General features: G+C 42.0%; 2 protein-coding genes across 2 annotated transcripts in view; one reads left to right on the top strand and one right to left on the bottom strand.

Annotated features, from left to right (window-relative positions):
* Positions 1–22961, top strand: part of TDRD9 (tudor domain containing 9) — a 106542-nt gene that overhangs the window by 8065 nt on the left and 75516 nt on the right. Inside the window, exons 2-7 of the mRNA XM_060165164.1 lie at positions 6816–6832; positions 8414–8520; positions 15652–15749; positions 17020–17241; positions 17937–18059; positions 21984–22064. Coding sequence (XP_060021147.1) covers positions 6816–6832; positions 8414–8520; positions 15652–15749; positions 17020–17241; positions 17937–18059; positions 21984–22064 — 648 coding nt within the window. The remainder of the gene's footprint in view (positions 1–6815; positions 6833–8413; positions 8521–15651; positions 15750–17019; positions 17242–17936; positions 18060–21983; positions 22065–22961) is intronic.
* RD3L (RD3 like) lies at positions 1280–2741 on the bottom strand. The gene is made up of 3 exons (XM_060165178.1): positions 2644–2741; positions 1953–2258; positions 1280–1577 (listed from the first exon to the last, which is right to left on the bottom strand). The coding sequence occupies exons 2-3, from the start codon at positions 2249–2251 to the stop codon at positions 1280–1282; spliced, it is 597 nt and encodes a 198-aa protein (XP_060021161.1). The 5' UTR covers positions 2252–2258; positions 2644–2741.

Here is a 22961-nt window from a genome sequence, read left to right as displayed (position 1 = left end):
TAGCCCAGTGTATAAAAGTGTGGATCTATTAACATTCAGGAAGTTATTTGTGTTATAATTTCTACCTGATTTGTCAATTTTTTAGAAACAACCATAGATTTCAGTTATACACACCAATACTGACATAGGAAACATGGTTATTAGGTTATTGCCAAAAACAAATGTGAGAGGTAGAAACTCAGAATACCAAAGTCCCTTTTGTATTTTTCCAGTCCCTTTAAAAGTCTGGTTGTACAGTTGACTCACTGCATAGTGGGTGACTTAGAGTGGTGTGGGGTTCGTCTTCATCCTGCACTAGTGGGATGACCTAATGTCTATAGCTTCTTCAGTCACTGTAAGCTTTTTTTTTTTTTTTTTTTTTTTTTTGCGGTACACAGGCCTCTCACTGTTGTGGCCTCTCCTGCAGCGGAGCACAGGCTCCGGACACGCAGGCTCAGCGGCCACGGCTCACGGGCCCAGCTGCTCCGCGGCATGTGGGATCTTCCCGGACCGGGGCACGAACCCGTGTCCCCTGCATTGGCAGGCGGACTCTCAACCGCTGCGCCACCAGGGAAGCCCTGTTTTGCTATTTTAAATGAACATAATATTGGTTTAGATTATAGATTGGCATTGACTGTTTTTCTTTGAGTAGCTGTTACTAATGTTGTTAAACTAGTCCATTTCTTTTTTGCTCATGTAATATAGAGCTGTTTTTTTAAATACTTTTCCTTAATGCTGGTTGAGATTAAAAACGAATCTCAGTGTTGGGATGAAGCACTGCTTTGTTTTCAAACTGCACATTATTTTTTCCCTCACTGCCGTCTTCCCCCTCCCCCGCAGAGAATGACTGATTCATTGTTATATTGTAAAGATAAGATTCACATCAATCATTTATTTTATTCTATACATAGTTCTTTTTAGAATAAAAGCAAGGTTAATGTCAAAGTTAATTTATCGAATTTCATACTTGGTACTTTCATACAAATTTCATATTTCATATTTCAAAATAAAATGCCTTAGTTCCTGTTGGGATGTGTTTGAGGTATAAGAAAATACTTCAAACATTTTTTGAAAATATTTAGGAAACATTTTAGTTAAAAGCATACTGTTCAATGAAAACATTGCATTTTTAGAGTGGTTAAAAAAGGAACACTATTTAAAACATAGGCTACATCGACAGGAATTTTAACTTCTGATCTTGCGACAAAGAGTAGCATTAAGTCACATCACTTTCTCTTTTTTCTTAATATTAAGGGTTCCGATACTAAGACTGTCAAAAACTCCTCTGTTTACAAGTAATTTAACTTGATGGGTAATAATATGGTAGGTTCCATATCGTATGTGAGAATGTTGGGAACCTGTTCTTTGTGTTTTTGTCTACGTAACTTGAAATAGTGGGTATTTCATCCTTGTCTGGACTCTTGGCGCTTTCTCCTGGGATCATGGAGCGAACAGGACAGGCTGCGCTCTGTGACTCTTCCACGCCTCCTTGCTGACTGCCTTTGTCAGTACTACTTAAGAAGTCCTTCAGAACTTGCTTGAAGATGTAGACAATTTCCCATGGCAGTACATCATTTTCTGCCAGAACTTCTCGAAATCTAGAGGCAAAGTAGTTATCAGTATTCAATTCAGAAAATCTCTTTTGTCGTATCCCTTTGTCTCCAAAATTCAGCTTAGATAATGTAACCACATAGTAGTTACCCACCTTTTGAGTAAACTGCACATTGCTTTAAAATTATACTTCTAGTAAAGAAATTTCAAAAGAGACTTTAAAACATTTCCTAGCCAGTGAAATACCAACAGTGGTTTTTTTTGTGTGTGTGTGTCCGGCCCATCCTTAGGGATTTTGGTTGCTGGGTAGTTGATACACATGATTAAAAAATTTATATGATATAATACGATTTCCAATCTAAAGATATGAGGAGCTTAAACTTGACAGCAAATATCACAAGAAGGGAACGTAGTATCTTTACCTGCTGAGAATAGCTCCAGTTTGACAAGGTTGAACCTGTGAGCAAAGAACTTCAAGTTGTCTTTGTTCAGTAGCTGGGATGGTTGCGTGGGGATTCTGATAGTTTCTCAGCCAATTGTAATCCACACCTGTTCTTTTCACTTTTTGCTCACTTTCGATCTCTTGTATTAATCTCTCTCGTTCCTTTAGATGCCATTTTAATTCCCGAAGCAGAGTCTTTGTCACTACTTCTGAGTCAGGGTAGCGTGTGGATTTGTAGGAATTGTGTTTTGGCCATTTCATCCAGCCAAAAAGTGGCATTTTTAGCCTATGGAAATATTCTCACTTGTTTATTTGCATAAAATATTATGGTTCTGATGAGCAAATATTTGTTTCTTTACAGTAACTTTGCCAGAAAAGTGCATGAATTTTTCACTGGTTAGATATACAGGTCAAAATAAGATTAGAATGGATTAAAGTCTTAATTTCTAACTAGGTCAGTGCCAAAAACCAGGCTTTGAAAATACTTTTATGTAGCTAAGGAGAAATGAAATGCAGTCAGATAATCTACAGACTGAATAATTTTCTGAAAATACCACTAACACTTGCTATTAAAAGTTCTTAGGAGGCTTTAAAATATTAACATATAGGAAAGTGCTATCTGCAAACATACTTTTGACTTATGTTTTGTACAGAAAAGGTTTAAAGATTACCTGTGAAGTTGATGGATCCGATGTGGTGATGTTGCCGAAGAGTTTACTTGAATTGGTGATGAAGGTGTGCTTCACTCAGGCATATCTCCTTCTCCTGGATGCGTCCCCTGTTGAAAGAATGATTCTCCTCCTTTACCCACTGAAACTGTATTTGAAATAACTAACCTTCTGTGTTAGGAATGAGGTTGTGATGTCTTCATTTGGAGAGAATGCTCATTAATTCACCTTGTAAGTAAGCTAGAAGAAATGACAAAAATAACTTACTATTTAATCTTTACAAATTATATAATGGTTTGCCTTTTGAATGTAGCTCAGTGTATTTGAAAGAGATGCCGGCAGCTACAGATTCTGGTCCTAAATGCATTTAGACATATCTTTGATAAAGAAACGAAGAAAGGTCGTCTGAAGCACCACAGATGCGCTGCCAGCTCAAGTGAAGACTGTCGCACGATGTGATGCTTTGCTGTGCATAGCTGCGGGTCACAGTTTAGTGCTGTATTTTTATGCCTGTAGAGCTCTAAAAATAACCATGTTGCTTTTATTCTTCAGCTTAACTTTCAGGCGGTTTAGAAGCCAGGTCACTGTCCCCTCTAATGAAAGCAGGAAAAATAGATCAGACTTGACTATTTGCACAATATACATTCTGAGAAACCTCGTTACAATTGAGCAAAGTAGGCAAAGAATGCTGATATCAGTCGTGTGAAATATTTAGTAAATGTTATATTCTGTACACATTTTGTTTTTCTAAATAGTATTTAAATTTGTATATTTAAACAAGTTGTAATGCTCGAGGATATTATATACACATAAGTAGATAACTTTAAAATATACTTTATAATCTCTAAAAACATGGTGATAAGACAATAATAGATTAAGGTCAGAAAAAAATAGAGACATGACAACATATCAAGTTCACAACAAAATCTTATAGTTCATTATAGAAAATCATTTTCGTGTTTTCTTTTGTAGCTGAAAGTGAAACTTATACTCACAGTTTGGGCGAGTACTGATGTGTAATTGATCTTTATTGTGCTAGTTTTCTATTCCAGAGAGGTTTGTGTCTTTGGTTTAAGCATGGACAGGTTCGTTACTCTGTAGTTCTGTGTTAAATGACTGTGTAGTGGCTTTTCCTTTTATAATATTTGTTCCTTCTGTTGGTTTTTCCTTCAAATGAACTGTGAAGAATAGACCTCGTTTACATCAGACCTGCATGTCATGCATGATAAAGAGTGATGTGTGTGGTCATCCTCCAGCTCCTGTTACTTATATGTTAGAAAAACCCAGATGTCAGGATTCATTATCTGTAACTAGAAGGTTTTCATATTACATTGTGTATAGTACTGTGAAAGGGAAGGGAGTAAAGTTTATCATGACAGAACTGTCCTATCTGATTTTCTACTATAGTTATGATGAGTCAGGCTGCTTCTCCCTTTGAATAGACTTGTTGTCATTGCTTTAATTTTTAAATTTTTTGCCTCTGAAATGGTAACAAAAATATCAAAAATGTATTGGATGTGGAGCATAAACCGACTTTCTGTTCCAGGCCCTCTTTAGTCTTGCCTGTCCCTTCTTCTCCGGCTTGCTCTCTTGCGCTACCTGAGTCTGTCTGTCGTGTCAGCCAAGCCTGACTGCCCCACACAGGCCGTGCTCCCTCTGGCATTTCAGCTTTGGTCACACTGACTCTCTTCTGAGTCGCTCGTTTTTCTTTTCCATGTACCTACACTGTAATTCTCTTATTTATTTTTGCCTGTGTTGGGTCTTCGTTGCTGCGCGAGAGATTTCTCTAGTCACGGTGAGCGGGGGCTACTCTTCATTGTGATGCGCGGACTTCTCATTACGGTGGCTTCTCTTGTTGTGGAGCATGGCCTCTAGGCTTGCAGGCTTCAGTAGTTGCGGCACGCAGGCTCTAGGACGCGTGGGCTTCAGCAGTTGTGGCGTGCGGGCTCCGTAGTTGTGGTGCGTGGGCTCAGTAGTTGTGGTGCGCAGGCTCAGTAGTTGTGGTGCACGGGCTCAGTAGTTGTGGCTCGCAAGCTCTAGAGCGCAGGCTCAGTAGTTGTGGCACACGGGCTCAGTAGTTGTGGCGCACGGGCTTAGTTGCTCCGCCGCATGTGAGATCTTTCCGGACCAAGGATCGAACCCGTGTCCCCTGCACTGGCAGGCAGATTTTAAACTACTGTTCCCCCAGGGAAGTCCCTATACTGTAACTCTTTTTCAGGGCTCAGTTTCGATACCAACTAATTTTTTCTTCTGTCTGAGGGAAAAACGTTTTTCCCTTGGCCCCCACGCCCTGTTCTTTTGAATTCCGGTTTTATTTCTCTTTATTGTTAAACTAATAGTCCTTTACAACTAGGTTCCGTCTGTCCTCCACTTATTTGCAGCTCTCATTAGCTCAGCAGATAGTTTTGACTGTGCCATGTCCTAGATGCAGGTTAGGGACTGGGGATGCAGCAGTGGACCAGACAGACCTATTCTCTGTCCTCATGGAGCCCGTGTTCTAGTGGAAAGATGAACCCGAGGACCCAAATCACCCAGTGCAGTGGTCATGGTACACTCGAGGTCTCCCCAGTTCACTTTGGAGGTCAGGGAAGGCCTTTCTGGGTAGGGGCTGTCCTTTGAGCAGAGGTTTAAAGACCAGCGAGGAAGCCACACAACGCGCTTCACGCGGCCAGCTCCCTCCTCAGCTTGGCCTGTTAGCGCCTAGCTGGCTATTGAGATTCAAGTCTGGCCTTCACGGAGCTTTCCTTACACCTCGGCTCACATTCAGCGCGTTTTCCTTTGATCTTCCTCGGGTAAGCCAATTTCCTAGTACTTAGTGTGTGCTACTTGCATTATTGTACATTTTATTTTTTCTGTCCTGTCTCCGGAGATTGTTATGCCCAAATGGCATTCTCTGATTACAGTAGTTCCCCTACTACCATGTAGATAACAGAAATATTTGTAGATCAAGGTAAGGAAGTACCTTTGCATTAATCCTTCCTGTTTGTTGGGAGTATAACCAGATTAATGTTGGATTTTATTCGTCACACATTTTAGTAAGTTGAATAAATGAATTATTTCTAATGAATTGCAACCTCATTAGGCTATTTTGTGTGGAAGACATAAAGCTTGAACTATGACGCAGTTAGGTTAATTTCTTTTTGGTCTTTGTCATGGTTTTCTACGCTTTATCTTCTTAGCTGAACAGCAAAAAATTTTACGACTTGAAGTGAGATAGGATCATATCATTCATTGTGTGTGTGTGTGTGTGTGTGTGTGTGTGTGTGTGTAGAAGTTTAAGATGTGTAAGGAAGTACTTAAGTCTAAAAAGACAAAATTTTGGAATCTCGAAGGGCAGGCTAAGGAGCCAGGTTGTTTATATACAACTTGTATATATTTATGGTCAGGGGGCCTTATACAGTTCTCAGCAGCATATGATTGCAATTAAAGGAAGATTTTTCATTGTGAGAGGACTGATATCTCTCTGTTTTTAATTCCTTTGCTACTGAATTCAGAGTTCTGAATTATTGGTTGGTTCTTTTTGGCTATTAAAGATGCAGTTAATATTTGAGAAACTGTGATGTTAAATTCCTTTTCCCAATATTAATTCCCTCTTTAAAATACTCTAATTAAAACACACTAAGATGTACTTTTTCATGTTAAAAATCCTATTCTATTGGGTTGTCCACATCTTACTGACTTAAGAGAATTCTTAGTGTGCGTCTGCGTTCTGTGCTGCAAATGTTCACTCGAGAGAGACCACTGTTCTTGCTCTGTAACCTTTATAGACGTTGTTCATAAGTTTTACATTATAGTTTAGTTTAGTTTGTTATTTTCCTTTTTTGACTTTTCCTTTTTTGTGTTCTTGTTTAAGCCCTTCTTTACTTCAAAGTTACAACATACAGAAGAAGGTCAGCTTTTTAGGCTTAAAAAAATAAGTACTCCTTGGTGTTGAGTTGGTTTGAAATTGATTTGAGATTGGTTTGAGGTGTAGGGGTCCCCAGATTGGATAATCATTATTCAAAGTAAGTAGTCATTGTTCCACCCAGGAGATTTTCCTGATTCCTAGAACGCCCAGTAACCGTGTGGCGTATCCTGGGTATTTTGAATATTATGTTATATTATGGGACTCTGGGTCTTGCTTAAATCCTGTGGGGATTGCAGCTGACCAGCTGTGTTCAGGCTGCAAGTTCCAGCCAGCTTCCTTTGGGCAGTGGTCCCTCTGGTTTTCAGAGCCTTTGCAGGGCTGTCTGGATCTGTCTTGCACTGTGCCATCTAGTGGCCGTCCTGTAGCTCAGTTCTCAAAGTCTGTGATGGGCTGTTTGGGGTCAGGGCACGCCTGCCAGCCCAGGGGTGCGCCCAGCAGTTCCTAAAGGTTCTCAGGTGTCTGCAATCTCCCTGGTGCTTTCCCAGCCCAGGGCCTCCCTTTTCTGGTCCTCTGGCCAGAAGACAGGGGCTTTGTTGCCCTGCTCTGCCAGGCACTTCCTGCAGTGATGTCTGTCTCCCAGGCCAAGCAGTGGGAGGGCAGAGAAAGAAAAAAGGCAGTGAGAGTTGGCCCCACCCTCTTATAGAGGGAGTTTCCCTCCCTCAGAGTTTGATGCTCCCGCCGCACCTGGCTTGTGAGAGAATGGAGAAAAGAAAAATGTAAGGTGTGCACTGCCCCCGTTTTGAGTATTTGGAGTCCCCTTTCCTGCTGGACCATATGGTAGCTCTATTTTTAGTTTTTTAAAGAACCTCCATACTGTTCTCCATAGTGGCTGCGTTTTGGAAAACAGCCACTTTATGTTTCCACCAACAGTGTAGGAAGGTTCTCTTCTCCACACCCTCTCCAGCATTTTATTATTTGTAGATTTTTCGACGATGGCCATTCTGACTAGTGTGAGGTGATACCTCATTGCACTTTTGATTTGCATTTCTCTAATAATTAGCAATGTTGAGCATCTTTTCATGTGCCTCTTGGCCACCTGGATGTCTTCTGTGGAGAAATGTCTATCAGGTCTTCTGCCCATTTTTTGATTGGGTTGGTTTTTTTTGATACTGAGCTGTGTGACCCATTTGTATAGTTTGGAAATTAAGCCCTTGTCTGTTGCATCATTTGCAAATATTTTCTCCCATTCTGTAGGTTGTCTTTTTTTTTTTTATGGTTTCCTTTGCTGTGCAAAAGGTTGTAAGTTTGATTAGGTCCCTTTGTTTATTTTTGCTTTTATTTCTACTGCCTTGGGAGACTGACCTAAGAAAACGCATTGCTATGATTTATGTCAGAGGATGTTTTGCTTCTGTGCTCTCCTGAACCTGTAGCGTCTTGACTGCCTTTAGTTCAAAATAATCCTCATGCAAAAGTGACACATTTTGGGGAGGCTCATTCTGAACCCCTACAGCTCCCATACATGTCTTTGCATGTGCTTCCTTGTCTACAGGTGCTGCGAATACTGCCCTTGGGGAAGATACTGAGGAAAGAAGTGTCAGCTGGCAGGAGATGTGTTCTGAGGTTAATAGGACAGGTCACAGTGCTCTGCAGAGTAACCACTTGTACCCATCTGCCTCCCTCTCCTCGTAACCTAAGCATAGTTGTACTTCTTGCCAATTCAAAGGGTGGAAAAGGTTTCTCATTGTTTTAATTTGCATCTATTTGGTGACTGACTGTGAATTTGAGTGTATTTTCATTTGTTTATTGACGATTTGCAGTTTTTTTTATAGGACTTAATGTAAAAGTAACTATTCAAGAATTCTCCTAGCATGTGGGAATTTCTTGGCTTTCTGTAAACAGCGCACTAACTTCTGATATTCTTTGCAGGCCACTGAGCCAGAAGAGCTCAGAGACGGAGTATATTAACAAATACAGAAAACTTGAAGCACAAGAGTTTGATATGTATGGCAGTGATCATTCAACCAGTGGGCCAGGTAAACGAGTATCTTTAAATATCATAAAATATGATATGTGAGTTGTTCACATGTTAAAACATTAACTTCTTTTTTTTTTTTGTGGTACACGGGCGTCTCACTGTTGTGGCCTCTCCCGTTGCGGAGCACAGGCTCCGGACGCGCAGGCTCAGCGGCCATGGCCCACGGGCCCAGCCGGTCCGCGGCATGTGGGATCTTCCCGGACCGGGGCACGAACCCGCGTCCCCTGCATCAGCAGGCAGACTCTCAACCACTGCGCCACCAGGGAAGCCCTAAAACATAACTTCTTAAAAGTGTTTAAGAAGTGTATTTTGATCAATAAAGAATCCGTATTGCTTGTTAATTCAGGATTTTGGGGGGAGGAGTATATGACAGATTATAAATTGTGAGTGTGTGATGATGTGTTGTGAGCTGCTCATGTTTTCCTCTCTTAAGTACAGTGTCTAAATAGTCTGTCCTTTGGAAGACTACTAACGGTCCCTGACCTTACTATTAATTAGAATTACTTAAAATTGTTATTATAATTTTAATAATAACAATACAATAATATATTATATTATTATAAAATTATTTTGTTATTAAAATTATTATAGTTTTAAAAATAATAATCATATTAAAACAAAATTTTAAATAGTACATAAATGTATACAATAAAAGGTAAAGGTCCTTCTTAACCTCTCCTCCTCCCAAGGAGGAAATACAAGGATACAACTGTTCAGACTTTAGGTTAAGCTAGTTACTTTCTGTGAGTATGCACTTTCTTTTAGTGAGCTGATTGTCTTATTAGCATTAGACCGTATTCATATGACAGAAGTAAGTTTTTGATTTTTTTGCTTTATAAAAGGTTATCCGTCACAAACTTCCTACCAATTCAGTCAGGAAGTTCTGCCTCCTTTCTTTCTACTCTGTGTACTTATGCTCGGACTTAGGGACAGAAGTTGGGGTTAGGGTAATATTTTCCAGCCTTTTTGAAAATTATGAAATATAGTCCATACATAAAAGTATACTAATCCTTATTCTTCTTGGTCTTTATTTGGGTTTCTTGACAATATAAAATATTGGTATCTTTCATCAATTCTGGAAAATTCTGAGCCATTATCTATGTTCCACTCTCTCATGCAGTTTTGTATTTTTCATTTTTTTGGTCACTCTACTATATGCAAACTAATTTCTCATTGTTCATCTTTCTCCTAAGGCAGAAGCAGCTTTGAGTTCTTTGTCTTCCTCTCTGTGTCCTTGCCTTATTATAGACTTTGGCCTGGTGTTTCCTCTCTCTCTTGCCAAGCTTTCGGTTTTTTAAACATGATGTTTGTATATTTCGTCTAGCATCTTTAGTTGTCCTCAGGAGGAATATTTGTGTGAACAACCCAGTACATTATTACCAGAAGTGATAGTTCAAAGAGATAGTGTGTCCTTTGATTCAATATTTACTTATTCTAAGAAAAGTACAACGTAGTACGTGTAAGAACATTTATTGCACTGTTGCTTATTTATGGGAAGCCTTAGAAGTCTCTTAAATGTCAGTGAACAGAGGCCTGGTGATTTTTATCTGTGTAGGGGAGTGTGTGGACTTTGATAGAAGCCTGAAATAGCTGTGTGTTATTGTGGAAAGACATCTGTCATTTAATATTTCCTTTTGGGGAAGTGTGTTAGTTTTCAGAAGACTCTTGATGATGTGATCCTTCTTGTTGCACTCACATATACAAACCCCGAGCACACCACTGTGGGTCCTGGAGCCTGCCATAGGGATTGCCGCTGTGTGGAGATGGCTAGATGACAAATGAGTGCCTGTAAGTGCAAGTGTCTGCTCTTGTAACTTTTGATTTGGATTCATATTTGAAACTGCTATTTGCTTTCTCTGTCCATGGCATCTTAATATATTTGGAGCTTTTCACTAGGCAGTCATACAGCTTTGACTGCACTTGGAGGATTGACTCAACGACCAATGTTTATCAAGGTGTGTGCCAGGGACGGTGTGAAGCAATGAGAATATAAGTTAAAAAGACCTGGTCCCTCCTCTGACAGAGATTATCATTTAATCATGTAGTTACACAAATAAATGCTTTTGGAGGTAAATCCTCTGAAAGATAAACTCTCTGGGGACTTAGGACAAGGGTTTCTGCCTTTAGCTGGGGTATCAGGAAAGTAACAATTGAGCTTGGAGCTGAAGAATTAATAGAAGTTATAGAAGTTACCTAGAGAGTTTGGGGATCAGGGGGAGGGGGAAATGTATGCAGAGGGCCTGTAATAGGAGAAAGCCTGGGGTGTGGGTGGGCAGGGTCAGTTGGAGACTGAATAATAGCCCTCCACAGAGATCCTCACCCTCCTCTTCAGAACATGTGGTGACTGTGCTGCATCACATGGTAAAAGGAACTTTACAGATTAAGTTGAGGAGCTTGAGGTGGAGGGACTGGGGGTGGGTCTGGTGTAATCGCAGGGCTGTAAGCAGAGTCAGTTGTAGATGTAAGGACAGAAGCCGGAGTGATACAAGGAGGGGGCGGTGAGCTAGGGAGTGCAGGTGGCTTCTTGAAGCTGAAGAGGTGGGGAATGGGTTCTTCCCCACAGAGCCTCCAGAAGGAACCAGCTGTGCAGACCTCTGGATCTTAGCCCAGACTGCTTTTGGACCTCTGACATTCAGAGCTGTAAGAGAATACTGTAAATGTGTGTTGTTTTAAGCTACTAAGGTTGGGATCACGTGTCACAGGAGCAGTAGAAGACGAGTGAGGTTGTGTTGGATGAGGCTGGATGAGATATAGGCACAACTGGTGATAGGGCCTGGGGTCATGACTAAGAATTTTAGGTTTTCTTTTTTGTTTGTTTGTTTTTTTGTTTTTGCGGTACGCGGGCCTCTCACTGTTGTGGCCTCTCCCGCTGCGCAGCACAGGCTCTGGACGCGGCTCAGCGGCCATGGCTCACGGGCCCAGCCTCTCCACGGCATGTGGGATCTTCCCGGACCAGGGCACGAACCTGTGTCTCCCGCATTGGCAGGCGGACTCTCAACCACTGCGCCACCAGGGAAGCCCAAGAATTTTAGTCTTAATACTCAGAGCAAGGGGAAGCTGTTGAAAGTTCTAGGTTTACCTTGGCATGAGTGTGTGTGGGTGGGGGAACGTCGAGGGATGAGATCAGTGTTTTGAGAAGACCACTCTGGTCATATTGGAGAGACTGGACTGGTGGGGACCAGCATGGACATGAGGAGAAGTCCAGGTGAGACTGGATGGTGACTGATGACTGGGGTGATGGCATGGAGTGGGGAGCTGGTCGTGGGATGGCCGGACAGGACCAGGTGATGCATGGATGGGGATGTGAGGGAGGAGAGGGGCCGCAGGAAGCAGGAAGGAGGTGCTGCTCCATGCTTTGAAGTGCGGCAGTGCCTATGGGAAGGAGATGAGGTTCTCGTGTGTGTGTGTGTGTGTGTGTGTATATACACAGCTATTTCTATCCCTATTCTGTCTGTTTACATTAAAACTGTGAGATTGCACTGGTACCTCTAATTCCAGTCCAGCCCCAAGGTTTCAACGTGAAAATTTTGTTATATCCAGTTTAAAATACTTTGATTCAAAATACCTTTGCTGGGACTTCCCTGGTGGTGCAGTGGTTAAGAATCCACCTGCCAGAAGGGGACATGGATTCGAGCCCTGGTCTGGGAAGATCCCACATGCCATGTAGCAACTAAGCCCGTGAGCCGCAACTACTGAGCCTGCGCTCTGGAGCCCGCAAGTCACAACTACTGAGCCTGCATGCCACAACTACTGAAGCCCGTGTGCCTAGAGCCCGTGCTCTGCAACAAGAGAAGCCACCACAGTGAGAAGCCCATGTACTGCAACAAAGACCCAACGCAGCCAAAATAAATTAATTAATTAAAAAATAACAATTAAAAAAATACCTTTGCTTTTGGCGTGATACGGGTGTTATTTCATCTATATAACTGTTTTAAAAAATCATTTCTGAGTAGAAATCCAAGAATGCACATTCAGTGAATTTCTGTGAATTACATTAGAATCATTGTATATAGTTCAAAGTAAATCATTTTTTAAAAATTGAGATTTAATAGCATTTCTGAACAGCTTGACCTTGGTTCCAGGCTGTGGACTCCTGCGGGGTTTCTGTTGTTTTCATATAGCAGTTTTGAATTTGTCCTGGCATGGTATCCTTAGTTGTGATTAAAGGCCACAGTGCTACCTCCCTTTTAATTTGGTGATATTTTTGGTGGTGGTTTCCATCCCTTTGACAAGCTTTTCTTTTGAGTTTAAGAGAATGGCCTGTCTGGAGTTTTTAATAACTGAAAAGGGAAATATTCAAATTAAGTTTAATTTTGTGTTTGGAATACCAACCCATACTTGGAAAAAGTGATATGTAATTATTTTGAAGATTTAATTTTATACTTAAATCAGCAATGTAATAATTAAACTTATTTTCTGTAGTGTACAGTGTCTAGATTTTATGATAAGAAACGTTATTATGTTCTCCAGTTAAAATCCATTATATACTGTTTGGAACCCTGACTGCTGAATTTTTTTGGTTAGATTTTTTGTATTTGAGAAACTAGCAATTTTCATGGTTTCCAGTTTTTTCCAGTTCATGTGAGATATTTTAATGTTAATAACCTCAGATAAAGAGATAACAGGAAAATAAAATTTGAGGTTGAGGTATTTTTCATATCACTTTTGGATTACACTTTGCTGTATGTGGTTTGTTGATTCGCGTTGTTACCCGTTTTCTCTGAGAACTTACCTGTAATATTTTCCTGGCCCCCTCCTTTGATTTGGTTGCTGCTGCACAGGTGAAAGAGCTGCACAGCCGTGAACATGTCTTTTGCTTCTGGTCTTCCCTCTGGCGGTGGATGTGGAGGCTGGACTTGATTTGCGCTCAGGTCGGCTGCAGCCAGTGACCTAAAAATGTCAGGCTGTGTTTCTTGTTAAATAGAGAGAGGGCTGTGGTTTAGACAATACAGTTAGGACTTCTGCAATTTTTTTCTTGTAGCATTTCTGTCTTTAAGCAGCAACCTTCAAAATGCATGTAATCAAGGAATGTAAATCACATCAGTGTTGTCAAAGTGATGGCTCGTTCAGCAGCACCGTGAGCCACGGCTGCAGGTTCTGAGCAAAAAATACAGCTGCTACCTTTCTGTCTTTCTAAAGAGTCTGTGTCACCTCTCTTCCCCATGCAGGCCTTGTCCCTCTCACCCTGTGTCCCACTCCCTGTCACTACATCTCCCAGCGGTGTAGCAGCTCGGGAGCTCCTCCCTCTGTCTCTCCTCGTTCGTTGGGCCGCATGGAGTCTCATCCCTTCCCTTTGTGTTAAAAAGGCCTATTATTGATTGATAAGCCTACCAACACCAAGAATGGGAAGGTCTCTGTTTTTTCCCTATTTATGCATATATCATCTCAGTTCTTGCATTTGTAGACTGGCCTGGGTACCCAGCCATCATTTAGAATTCTACATAATTTAATAAAATCTTGGAACCATTTGTAAGTTAGGAACTGTTTACACATTGAGTTTTGCTACATGTTTTGAAGGTAGTGTGGTTAAATTAAAGGGCTTTTTAGCTGAGAGTGCTTCTGGAAGGGGTGAGATTGATTGCAAGTATACCAGTGGGAACACAGGACAGCGTCAGTGATTGTGTTTCTTAAAAGCTAAGCGGAGCAACGGAAGGAGAGTGAGATGTGAGAGTGGACAGAAGTGCACACTTTGTGGAGTTTGGCGGTCAGTAGTGAGGTGACTAGAAGGCTAGAAAGCTGTTGAGGGCAGGACTTAGAGAACTTTCCCCCGAAGTCAGTGCCGCGATGCCCTAGAAGGAACTCTGTTTCCACAAAGAAGCTGTTTTTGCTTTGAGAGAGAAGAGAACTGGCTCCTCTGTTCTTAAAATTCAGAACAAGTACTGCACATCTTGATTCAACTATAGGAAAATAGCCATATTTTCATTATATAGTTAGACCGATTTTGAAACTGAGAGTATGTGTAGGAGAAAATGTAGGAGAGCAAAAACAAAGCATGGACACGTGTGTCAAGTGGGAAGGGTGACGGCAGAACAGAGGGAGAGGTTGGGTCAGAGAAGCGAAGGGCTGGGAGGAACAGGGAGGGGGGCATTGAGGGGAGACCTGGGGAGGGAGCCAGCTCAGTGCTGAGTTTGGGGGGGACAGGGAAGCTTTCAAAGTTTATTTACTTTGGAAGTAAAACTTATTTCCCAATAGAAGTCTGTATCCTGTGAATTTTGATGATATATCAAGAATTTGTGGCATCCCCGGAGTATAGTGCGTGTATTTACAGGAGGACGTTCAATAGCAGAGCTGGGCAGAGCTCCCCAGGGTGTGTCTTTCTTTTTTTTTTAAATAATAAATTTATTTTATTTATTTTTGGCTGTGTTGGGTCTTATTTGCTGCTTAACAGGCCTTCTCTAGTTGCAGTGAGCAGGGGCTACTCTTCATTGCAGTGCACGGGCTTCTCATTGTGGTGGCTTTTCTCATTGTGGAGCACGGGCTGTAGGCACGCGGGCTTCAGTAGTTGTGGCACGTGGGCTCAGTAGTCGTGTCTCACAGGCTCTAGAGTGCAGGCTCAGTAGTTGTGACACACGGGCTTAGTTGCTCCACGGCATGTAGGATCTTCCCGGACCAGGGATCGAACCCGTGTCCCCTGTATTGGCAGGCGGACTGTCACCAGGGAAGCGCCCCAGGGTGTGTCTTTGTCAGAGTAAAGTTGTCCCTTCCAGGGTGCTTGTTCCTAAGGTATCCTTATGGTGTTTGGTTGTCTACTACGGATTTAGTAGCAAGGAATGAACACTTAACAAATTGGTGTGAAATTTCAAATAAAAGTTTGTTCTTTAAGCTAAACATTTTTGTGCCATTTTCAAGTGATGAGTACTGTGCTCTGCACATCTTTTATCTTAGAAGGTAGTGCTGAGCCTACAACAGTGATTGCTGTGATGGAGGGTAAGATGGTGCTCAGCTTGTATAAATTATTCGCAGTGGGTGCTAAGGAAATTTCCTAATTACCCTGCTCACAGTGTTAGCCTGTAGAATATGTATTTGTGTGTGTGTACAGCTTGCTGTGTATATAGATAAAACAGTAGGTTGTTTACCTTGTCTTTTTTCATATAAGAAATAGCATTGTATTTGTTTTGTCTGAATCCAGGTCCAAGGCCACCTTTAGCTAAATCAAGCAGTGTGATGTACATCCCAGAGACAACTTATAAATATCCTGATTTGCCTATAAATCGATGTAAGAAAGAGGTAAAATTATTTTTGTCATAATGTAATTTTGTTGTTTGACTAAATGCCGGCGACCCAGCACTTGGTTTCTGGTCTGAAGGTGATGAGGTGCTGGGCAGGCACCCTGGGGAGGTGGTTTTGTGTAATAAGCGTGTGGATGGCCTTCCTTTCGGCGGTGCTTCACTTGTTCAGCCTTCCCCTGAGCTCATCTCCTCGTATTTAATCATTCACCTAGTCATCCCTGCTCTGAAATAAGTGTGAGTAAACACCTGCTGGGCCCCAGGAGAGCTGCTTCTCGCAATACCGGCTGCCCAGACTTTTTAGAAAGCAAATAATGCCCGCAGCCGCAGTCTTCTCTAGGATTCCACTGGGTTTCCTTTACACTCTGCCTCGTTTGTTTGCCTGGTGATGGATCAGTCATTGATACGTAATTTTAAGAACAATGTTGGGCAATATAGCAGCAGGATGATTACACTTTTAATTAGTTACATGTTATTAAACATGGGTAAAAGTAAGCGTATTGAAACGTTAACTATACTAGCGGAAGAAGTGGGTATAGATAGGAATAAATTGTAAATGTTCTAAATTTAATTTTTATTTTGCTTTAGATTGAATCATGCAGCTTTTGTAGAGTAGATATACTTTATTAATTTTTAAGAGGCCAGTATTCAAATTAATTTGTATTCCCTGATCATGGCAATTGCTAGAGTGATAAGAGCTTACACATATCTAGGGTGGAGGCGGGGAGCGGTGGGGAGAGATCGGGCTGGCGTTCTCGGGCCGCTCCATGCAGTCTGTACGTGGTGCACTAGAAGTTCATTGTTTTAAAGTGTGTCTGAAGAGTTTCAAATGAGAATTTAAAGCCACTTGAGTGTAATAACAGCTGTGTTTTCATGTTTCTCAGTAGAATTACATGGAAGTTCATTACAAAATTTTAAAATAATAGAAATTTAGACTTAGCAAGAGCTATAGAAATTCATTTTGGTGTTTTCATATTTATAGACGAAGAAATTGAGACATAGGGATCAGTGATCTTGGCCTGAATTTCTGTGGCCATTAGTTATTGTTCACAGTGTTCAAATTGGTTTCAAATTCAGCAGCCATTAGTAACCTTCTTTCTCTCGTTTGTGATGTTTAGGTGGTTAGGTAATAATTTAACTTTTAAGGATGAAAAGAAAATAAATTCGGAAAGTCTTCTTGAGATAAAGCTTTTGGTTCATAGGTAATACTTTATTACATCATTGTTAAATTTGTGGCAATTTTGAAGGTTTGTTTTTTGTTTTAATTCTAGGTCATTTCTTTGATAGAAAGTAATTCTGTGGTAATTATACACGGTGCCACCGGTAGTGGTAAAAGTACTCAGCTCCCGCAGTATATCTTGGATCATTACATCCAACGCTCTACCTACTGCAACATTGTGGTCACCCAGCCACGGAAGATCGGGGCCAGCAGCATCGCCAGGTGGATCAGTAAAGAGCGTGCCTGGACTTTGGGTGGTTTGGTGGGCTATCAGGTGAGACTGAGAGAGGGAGCCATCTCTCTCTGTTAATTTTTTTTTTTAATTTACTTTTTGGCCATGCCACATGCCATGTGGGATCTTAGTTCCTTGACCAGGGATTGAACCCATGCCCCCTGTGTTGCAAGCGCAGAGTCTTAACCACTGGACCGCCAGGGAAGTCCCTCTTTGTTAATTTTTAATTTTATATAAGTTGATGATAAGGTGTGATTATTTTCTGCTGGAAAAGAAAATGAAATCGGTTGCTTGTAGAGCAGAATTATGGCATAATTTTAAAAACAGTGAATCTCTGAAGTTCTTGAAAATATTGATAACTTTAGTTTCTTTCTCAGTTGAATAGAAAAGAAGTGAGAATGCTCAGACTTGAGAATGGCTTTTATATAATTTTATCTTTCAGTTATATCTTTATGTTGAAGATGTCTTCATACACAATCATTTTAACATAAAAATGATACGGGAAGTACGACTAGATAGGCCAATCTCTCCACCCATCACCAAAGAAGAAGAAGAAGAAGAAAAATCAACTTGAGAATTTCAGTTTTAATTTAGACCCTATATTTTTTGTGATATACAGTAATTTTTTTTCCCTTTCTTACCTTCATTATGAAATGAGCATAGCATTTTTTGGTAATTAAATGTGAACCATTTAAACTGAAAAATTTCTCCTTTCTTTTTTCCTTCCCCAATTTTAGGTAGGGTTGGAGAAAATAGCGACAGAAGACACCAAGTTAATTTATATGACAACCGGAGTGCTGCTTCAGAAAATCGTTAGTGCCAAGAGTTTGATGGAATTCACACATGTCTTCATCGATGAAGTAAGTGCTCTGCTCTTATGTTCATATTCCTATTTGATAAGAGAACACAGTGCAAGTTACTTGTAAAGTGTCAAAGAGTAATTTGGGTCTATATCTGCTTATTCTACTTAGAATGTTGATTTTCTGTTTTTATCCTTTGCTCTTACTTCCAAAATGCAGGTGGGGAGGTTGAGGACTGTGAATCCTTGTTTAGAGCAGGGGTTGGCAGACTACAGCCCTCAGGCCAGAGTTGGCCCCTGTTTTTGTAAGTAAAGTTTTATTGGCACACAGTTTTGCTCTTTGTTTATGATTGCTGGTGTTCTACAGAAGAGATGAATAGTTGGAACAGGACTGTATGTTCCGTGAAGCTGGAAGTATTTGCCCTCTGGCCTTTTACAGGGAAAGGCTGCTGACCCTGGTTTAGAGTGTTAGCCACATCAGACAATTAAGAACTTTAATTGTCTGTAGGTATTTTTAGTGCCTTACAGATACTTTCCATCTAGTAAAACAAGGATAATAATATCTTTTAAGAAAATGAATAAAGTAAATAGATGATATTGATCTGTTCACTTTTCTAAAAAAATCTCTAATAAAGTATTGTGAACACTGTCTTTGTGCCAGTCTCAGCTTTCTCGACTTTTCTCAGTAAGGATGGAATATTTAATTGATTTTGATTTGATTCTATTCTGTTCTGTTTAGGCCGCGCCACGCGGCTTGTGGGATCTTAGTTCCCTGACCAGGGATTGAACCTGCGCCCTCTGCAGTGAGAACGCCGAGTCCTAACCGCTGGACCACCAGGGAATTCCCAATTTTGTTTATAGAGTTTTTTGAGGTGGGGAGATGCTGTGTTCAAACAGTTTTCCCAGGAGCTTTGGAAATGCCTCTACCCCAAACACTTGAGTTTTAAACCTCATCAGTAATTATGCCTTGAGAAGCTTTACTTATTTCTTGTGGCGTTAGAAACATCAGCAAATAAATAGGATTTGTGGGAGACTGTGAGGTGGGGCTGGAGTACCTGATGGAGGCTGGAATGAAACCCCCTGAGCAGCCCTTTAGGGAAAGGTCTCTCCATTCTCTTGATATGTTGTGTGATCAGTATAATACCAAAACATACTGCCAATGGAAGTAATCAGTAAACAATCCATAATAGGAATAGAAAAGAGTGTTATTTGAGCCAAACTGAGGACTATAGCCTGGGACACACAGATTAAAGAAGCACTTGAATTGGGTTCTGCTGGACTACAAAATGGGGGGCTTATAAAGGCAAAAACTGAAAAATACAAGTTGTTTGTTGAGAATTAGGATTGGAGCTGGAGAGAAATAAGGGTGCTAGTTAAGCAGGGATCGGTTGGGGTCTGGAATGGTTGCATAGTTGTAAGCGGAGACCTTGAGACCATAATAAGGTTGCAGTCGGCAGCTGCCGGCGGATACTGTTTTGAGAATGGCTGGAGGTGTCCTTGAGTCTGATGCAGTTCAGAAAGTTCAGGTTCCAAGTGATGGAGGAGCGTGTCTGAAACCACATCCACAAGGGCCACCCGGCTCCATTTTGGATGCCTGAACCATAGTTACTCCATTTTTATGTTTAAGTGCATTCTCGTCGTTAATGGTTAAAGCAGATGCACGATGCCTGTGTGACAGGCCACAAATCAAGGCTGTTCTAATTAGCATAAAGTCCAAGCATGTCATGTATAAGCCAGAATGACTTCCCCATACCTTAATATGTGAAAATTTCTTCCATCGATATTGCAGGTAAAGCTGAATGGGTGCATTTACAACCTTTGTACATTTACTTGCTTTTAAATTACTGTTGTTTGGGAGAGTAAAAGGTGGAAAATATGTTGTTATTCTTTGCAATACAGTGTGATGTGCAGTATGGTTCATAATTTTTCTTTATGACTTTTGGCAGTTTTGAGTGTCTTTAGGTAGTGATGAAATTCAAACTTAGGCAGTATGCCCAAAGGTGGTATTACACAGTCCACAGTAGCTACCGTTTGTTGTTGAGCCTTTTACTGAGGCCTCCAGATAGCATGGTGTTGCGGGGTAGTTCACTCCAGAGCTCTACTTCTCATGCCTCCATTTATTTCTGTAGATCCAGCAACTTTCTGACTGTGTTAGGAGGTATCTTTGCACACACACGCCTGAGTGGCGTGGACATGCCCATGCACACTGCATTACTGGGTGCATTCTTTCCTGAAGCTGTGTGATGGTAGCTGAACACAGGTCAGCTACACTGTGCAGGAGCTTGTCCTACAGGGACTGCCTCGTCACTCGGTTACACGAGCAGCTTCCTACTTTACCACCGTGTCCCCAGCGCCTCGTAGGTGTTCTAATAACTATTTGCTTAAAGAATTAATGGGTTGGATAGACCTGAAGTTTCAGTTTTACAAAGAATATTGTTCCTATTGTGCAGGATGATTTGAATTCCAAAAGAAATCTAAGGAGTTGAAGGTGGCCAGGCAGTTGAAAATGGAACGATCATGTCCTTAAGTTCTTAGCTCTTGAAAAAGAATAAACTAGCTTCAGGTGAATCATTCGTTTAGTAAACATTTTCTGAGTACCTGCCTCATTAGGTGCTGAGGTTATAAAGATGCAGGAGTTGTAGTTTCTGCTCTTAGCCACTCTGCTGGGGAGACACATATCTACTGAGATATGTGTAATTATGGGCAACGGAGAAGGGCCTGGGGCAGGGAGAGGACTGTGGGCATCCTGGGATATAGGGGTGAGTGGGGTCCTCAGGGCCGGAGGGGGAGGCAGCCCGGCCTCCAGCAACTGGGAGAAGCCGGGTTGTGTGAAGTCAGAGCTCTGGAGGCTGTAGTGGTGGTGTGGAGGCCAGGGGAGTCTCAGCGCTAAGGAGAGGTCACTTTGGGGCTCTTGCCTGAGCACAGCCTTTATTTTTCTTTGTTAAGTACGCGAGGCAGGATGTTTGTGTTGAGGAAGTGCTCTGGGGTTTGGTGATAGAATGAAATGAGAGTTAGATTAATAAGGTGTCTGTTAGGGTTTCCAGCCGTTAGGCCAGAAGGTTAAATACTTTTCAGCTGCTGTTTTTTTTCTTTTCTCTGTACTACTTTTGTCCATACCTGCTTCAGTGGGAAGTGTGGCCGGGAAGGAGCCGGCTAGAGAACAAACAATGGAGCCTTTCGCCTGGAGGAGAAGGGAGCGCCCTCTTTCAGACTCAGCTAATCTCTCCACTTGGGCAGAGGAATGTCCCAGAGTAGAATCTGCTGTCCCCTTATGCCTTGGGGAGCCCGACTAAGTGTAGAGAAATGGCCACACGTGACTTAGCCCTGGGTGTTGGCTGGTTCGGGACAGGCCCTCGGGGACCCGGCCTGGAGGGCGCTGCCTGAGCAGCAGGCCCCCGGGGGACCCTGCAGCCCCATTTCCCCGGGTGCTACTGCGGGGCTTCCGATTGCCCTCAGCTCTTCAGCCAGCCCTGCGCTACCTGTTCTGACTGAGCCAGGTCTTCCGGAGCCCACCCTGTGAGCTCCAGCCTGCCAGGCAGGGGGCACTGCTGCCGGGGCATAGCCACCGCCCTGCACTCCCTTGCTGAAGTAGTAGCGTAAATATGCCCATGCAGAGGGGTGCTGTGGGCCGGGAGCGGCAGAGGGAGGCTGGTCTGCTTCTCGGTGGTGGGATGCTTTGTGTTGTCGCAGTGGGCAGGGCCGAGAGCGCTAAACATTCCTCTGTCCAGATGCCAGTAGGGCCCTACAGAGAAGCACGGGCACTGGGGGCGACAGTGATGCACACGCCCCTCGTGTGCTCTCTGGTTTGTGGGCCACCGTTCTTTGCTTCCTCTTAACCAGGAGTGATAGTTTCCTGAGGAACGGCGTTTAGCGCAGAGACTTAGTCCCCAGGCCCCTAGGCGCACCGTTGAACCCCTTGCCCTCCAGTCACTCAGCGGTGACATGTGCCTTCCCACGTTGGGTGTGCCCCCTTTCTATTTTGCAGGTACACGAGCGAACTGAAGAAATGGATTTCCTCTTGTTGGTCGTCCGCAAACTTCTAAGGACAAATTCACGTTTTGTGAAGGTAAAGTTGATTTCATGAGTAACTGAAACATTTAGGGTTACGATTTATTGTTTAGTTTTGTTTCTCTTTATTTTAATAGAAACTAGTTGTTCATTGTCTTGTGTAGTCCTCCAGATCTTGCTAGGAAGCTGGCTAAAGGGAGCTGTCGTATGATCAGACTATGGAGTACTTTTTGGTTATTATGTTGCATTAAATTGTGAAATATTCTCCAGGCTGCAGAAAATGATCTGATGATAGTTGACGCTAATGAAATGCTGGGTATTAGAGCACTGCTTTTGGTTGAATAGGTACCATAATCTGAAGGTATGTGACTATATCTGTAATCTCTGTTTTAAAAGTAGCACTGAGTCACATTGAAGTTTGAGAATAGTTACATGCACTGTTATTATAAGAGACTTGAGTTAGGAGCTAACTGGAAGTCTGGCAAAAATGGTAAACATTGCTTACATTCTGTTTGAGCAAAAAGGACAAAGAAGTGAACTAGGCCAAAATAGCAAAAGGTTTATAATTATTATGCGGTTTAGACATAGGTCAACCCAGCCATGCTAAGTAGGAGTCTTTCAGAAGCAGCAGTGATTGGGTGCATGTCCTTCATTATATAAAGGAACTGTGGAAGGATTTGCTGTTATTGGAAAGCAGATGCCCTCTAGATCATAACATATTTTGTCTTCAAGTGTTTGGTCTCTCTGTCCGTTCAGGGAGACATTCCCACCCTGCCCCAAGGTGGGGACATCACCCTGAGGAGCCTCACAGTCTCACCTGGTGGGTGCTGACTAAATGGAACCCGAAATTTGCAATAAGTTGTCTTATTGCTTGAGATGACTATAAAATGAATGAGAGAATTTGGCTATTTCATTCCTTTTGCTGAATCTTAAAGATGACATTGAAGGTTGTTCA

Source organism: Lagenorhynchus albirostris, chromosome 1, assembly GCF_949774975.1.
Source record: "Lagenorhynchus albirostris chromosome 1, mLagAlb1.1, whole genome shotgun sequence".
Classification (NCBI taxonomy): Eukaryota; Metazoa; Chordata; class Mammalia; order Artiodactyla; family Delphinidae; genus Lagenorhynchus; species Lagenorhynchus albirostris.
The sequence above is the reverse complement of the archived record's forward strand: the minus strand, read 5'-3'. Positions and strand labels throughout refer to the sequence as shown.

Bases quoted from the DNA above. Each gene is read 5' to 3' on its own strand.
- RD3L (XM_060165178.1), bottom strand. From the start codon at position 2,251: ATGCCACTTTTTGGCTGGATGAAATGGCCAAAACACAATTCCTACAAA. The intron at 1,578-1,952 runs GTAAAGATACTA...CTTTGCCTCTAG, and splicing joins ACTGGAGCTATTCTCAGCAG to ATTTCGAGAAGTTCTGGCAG.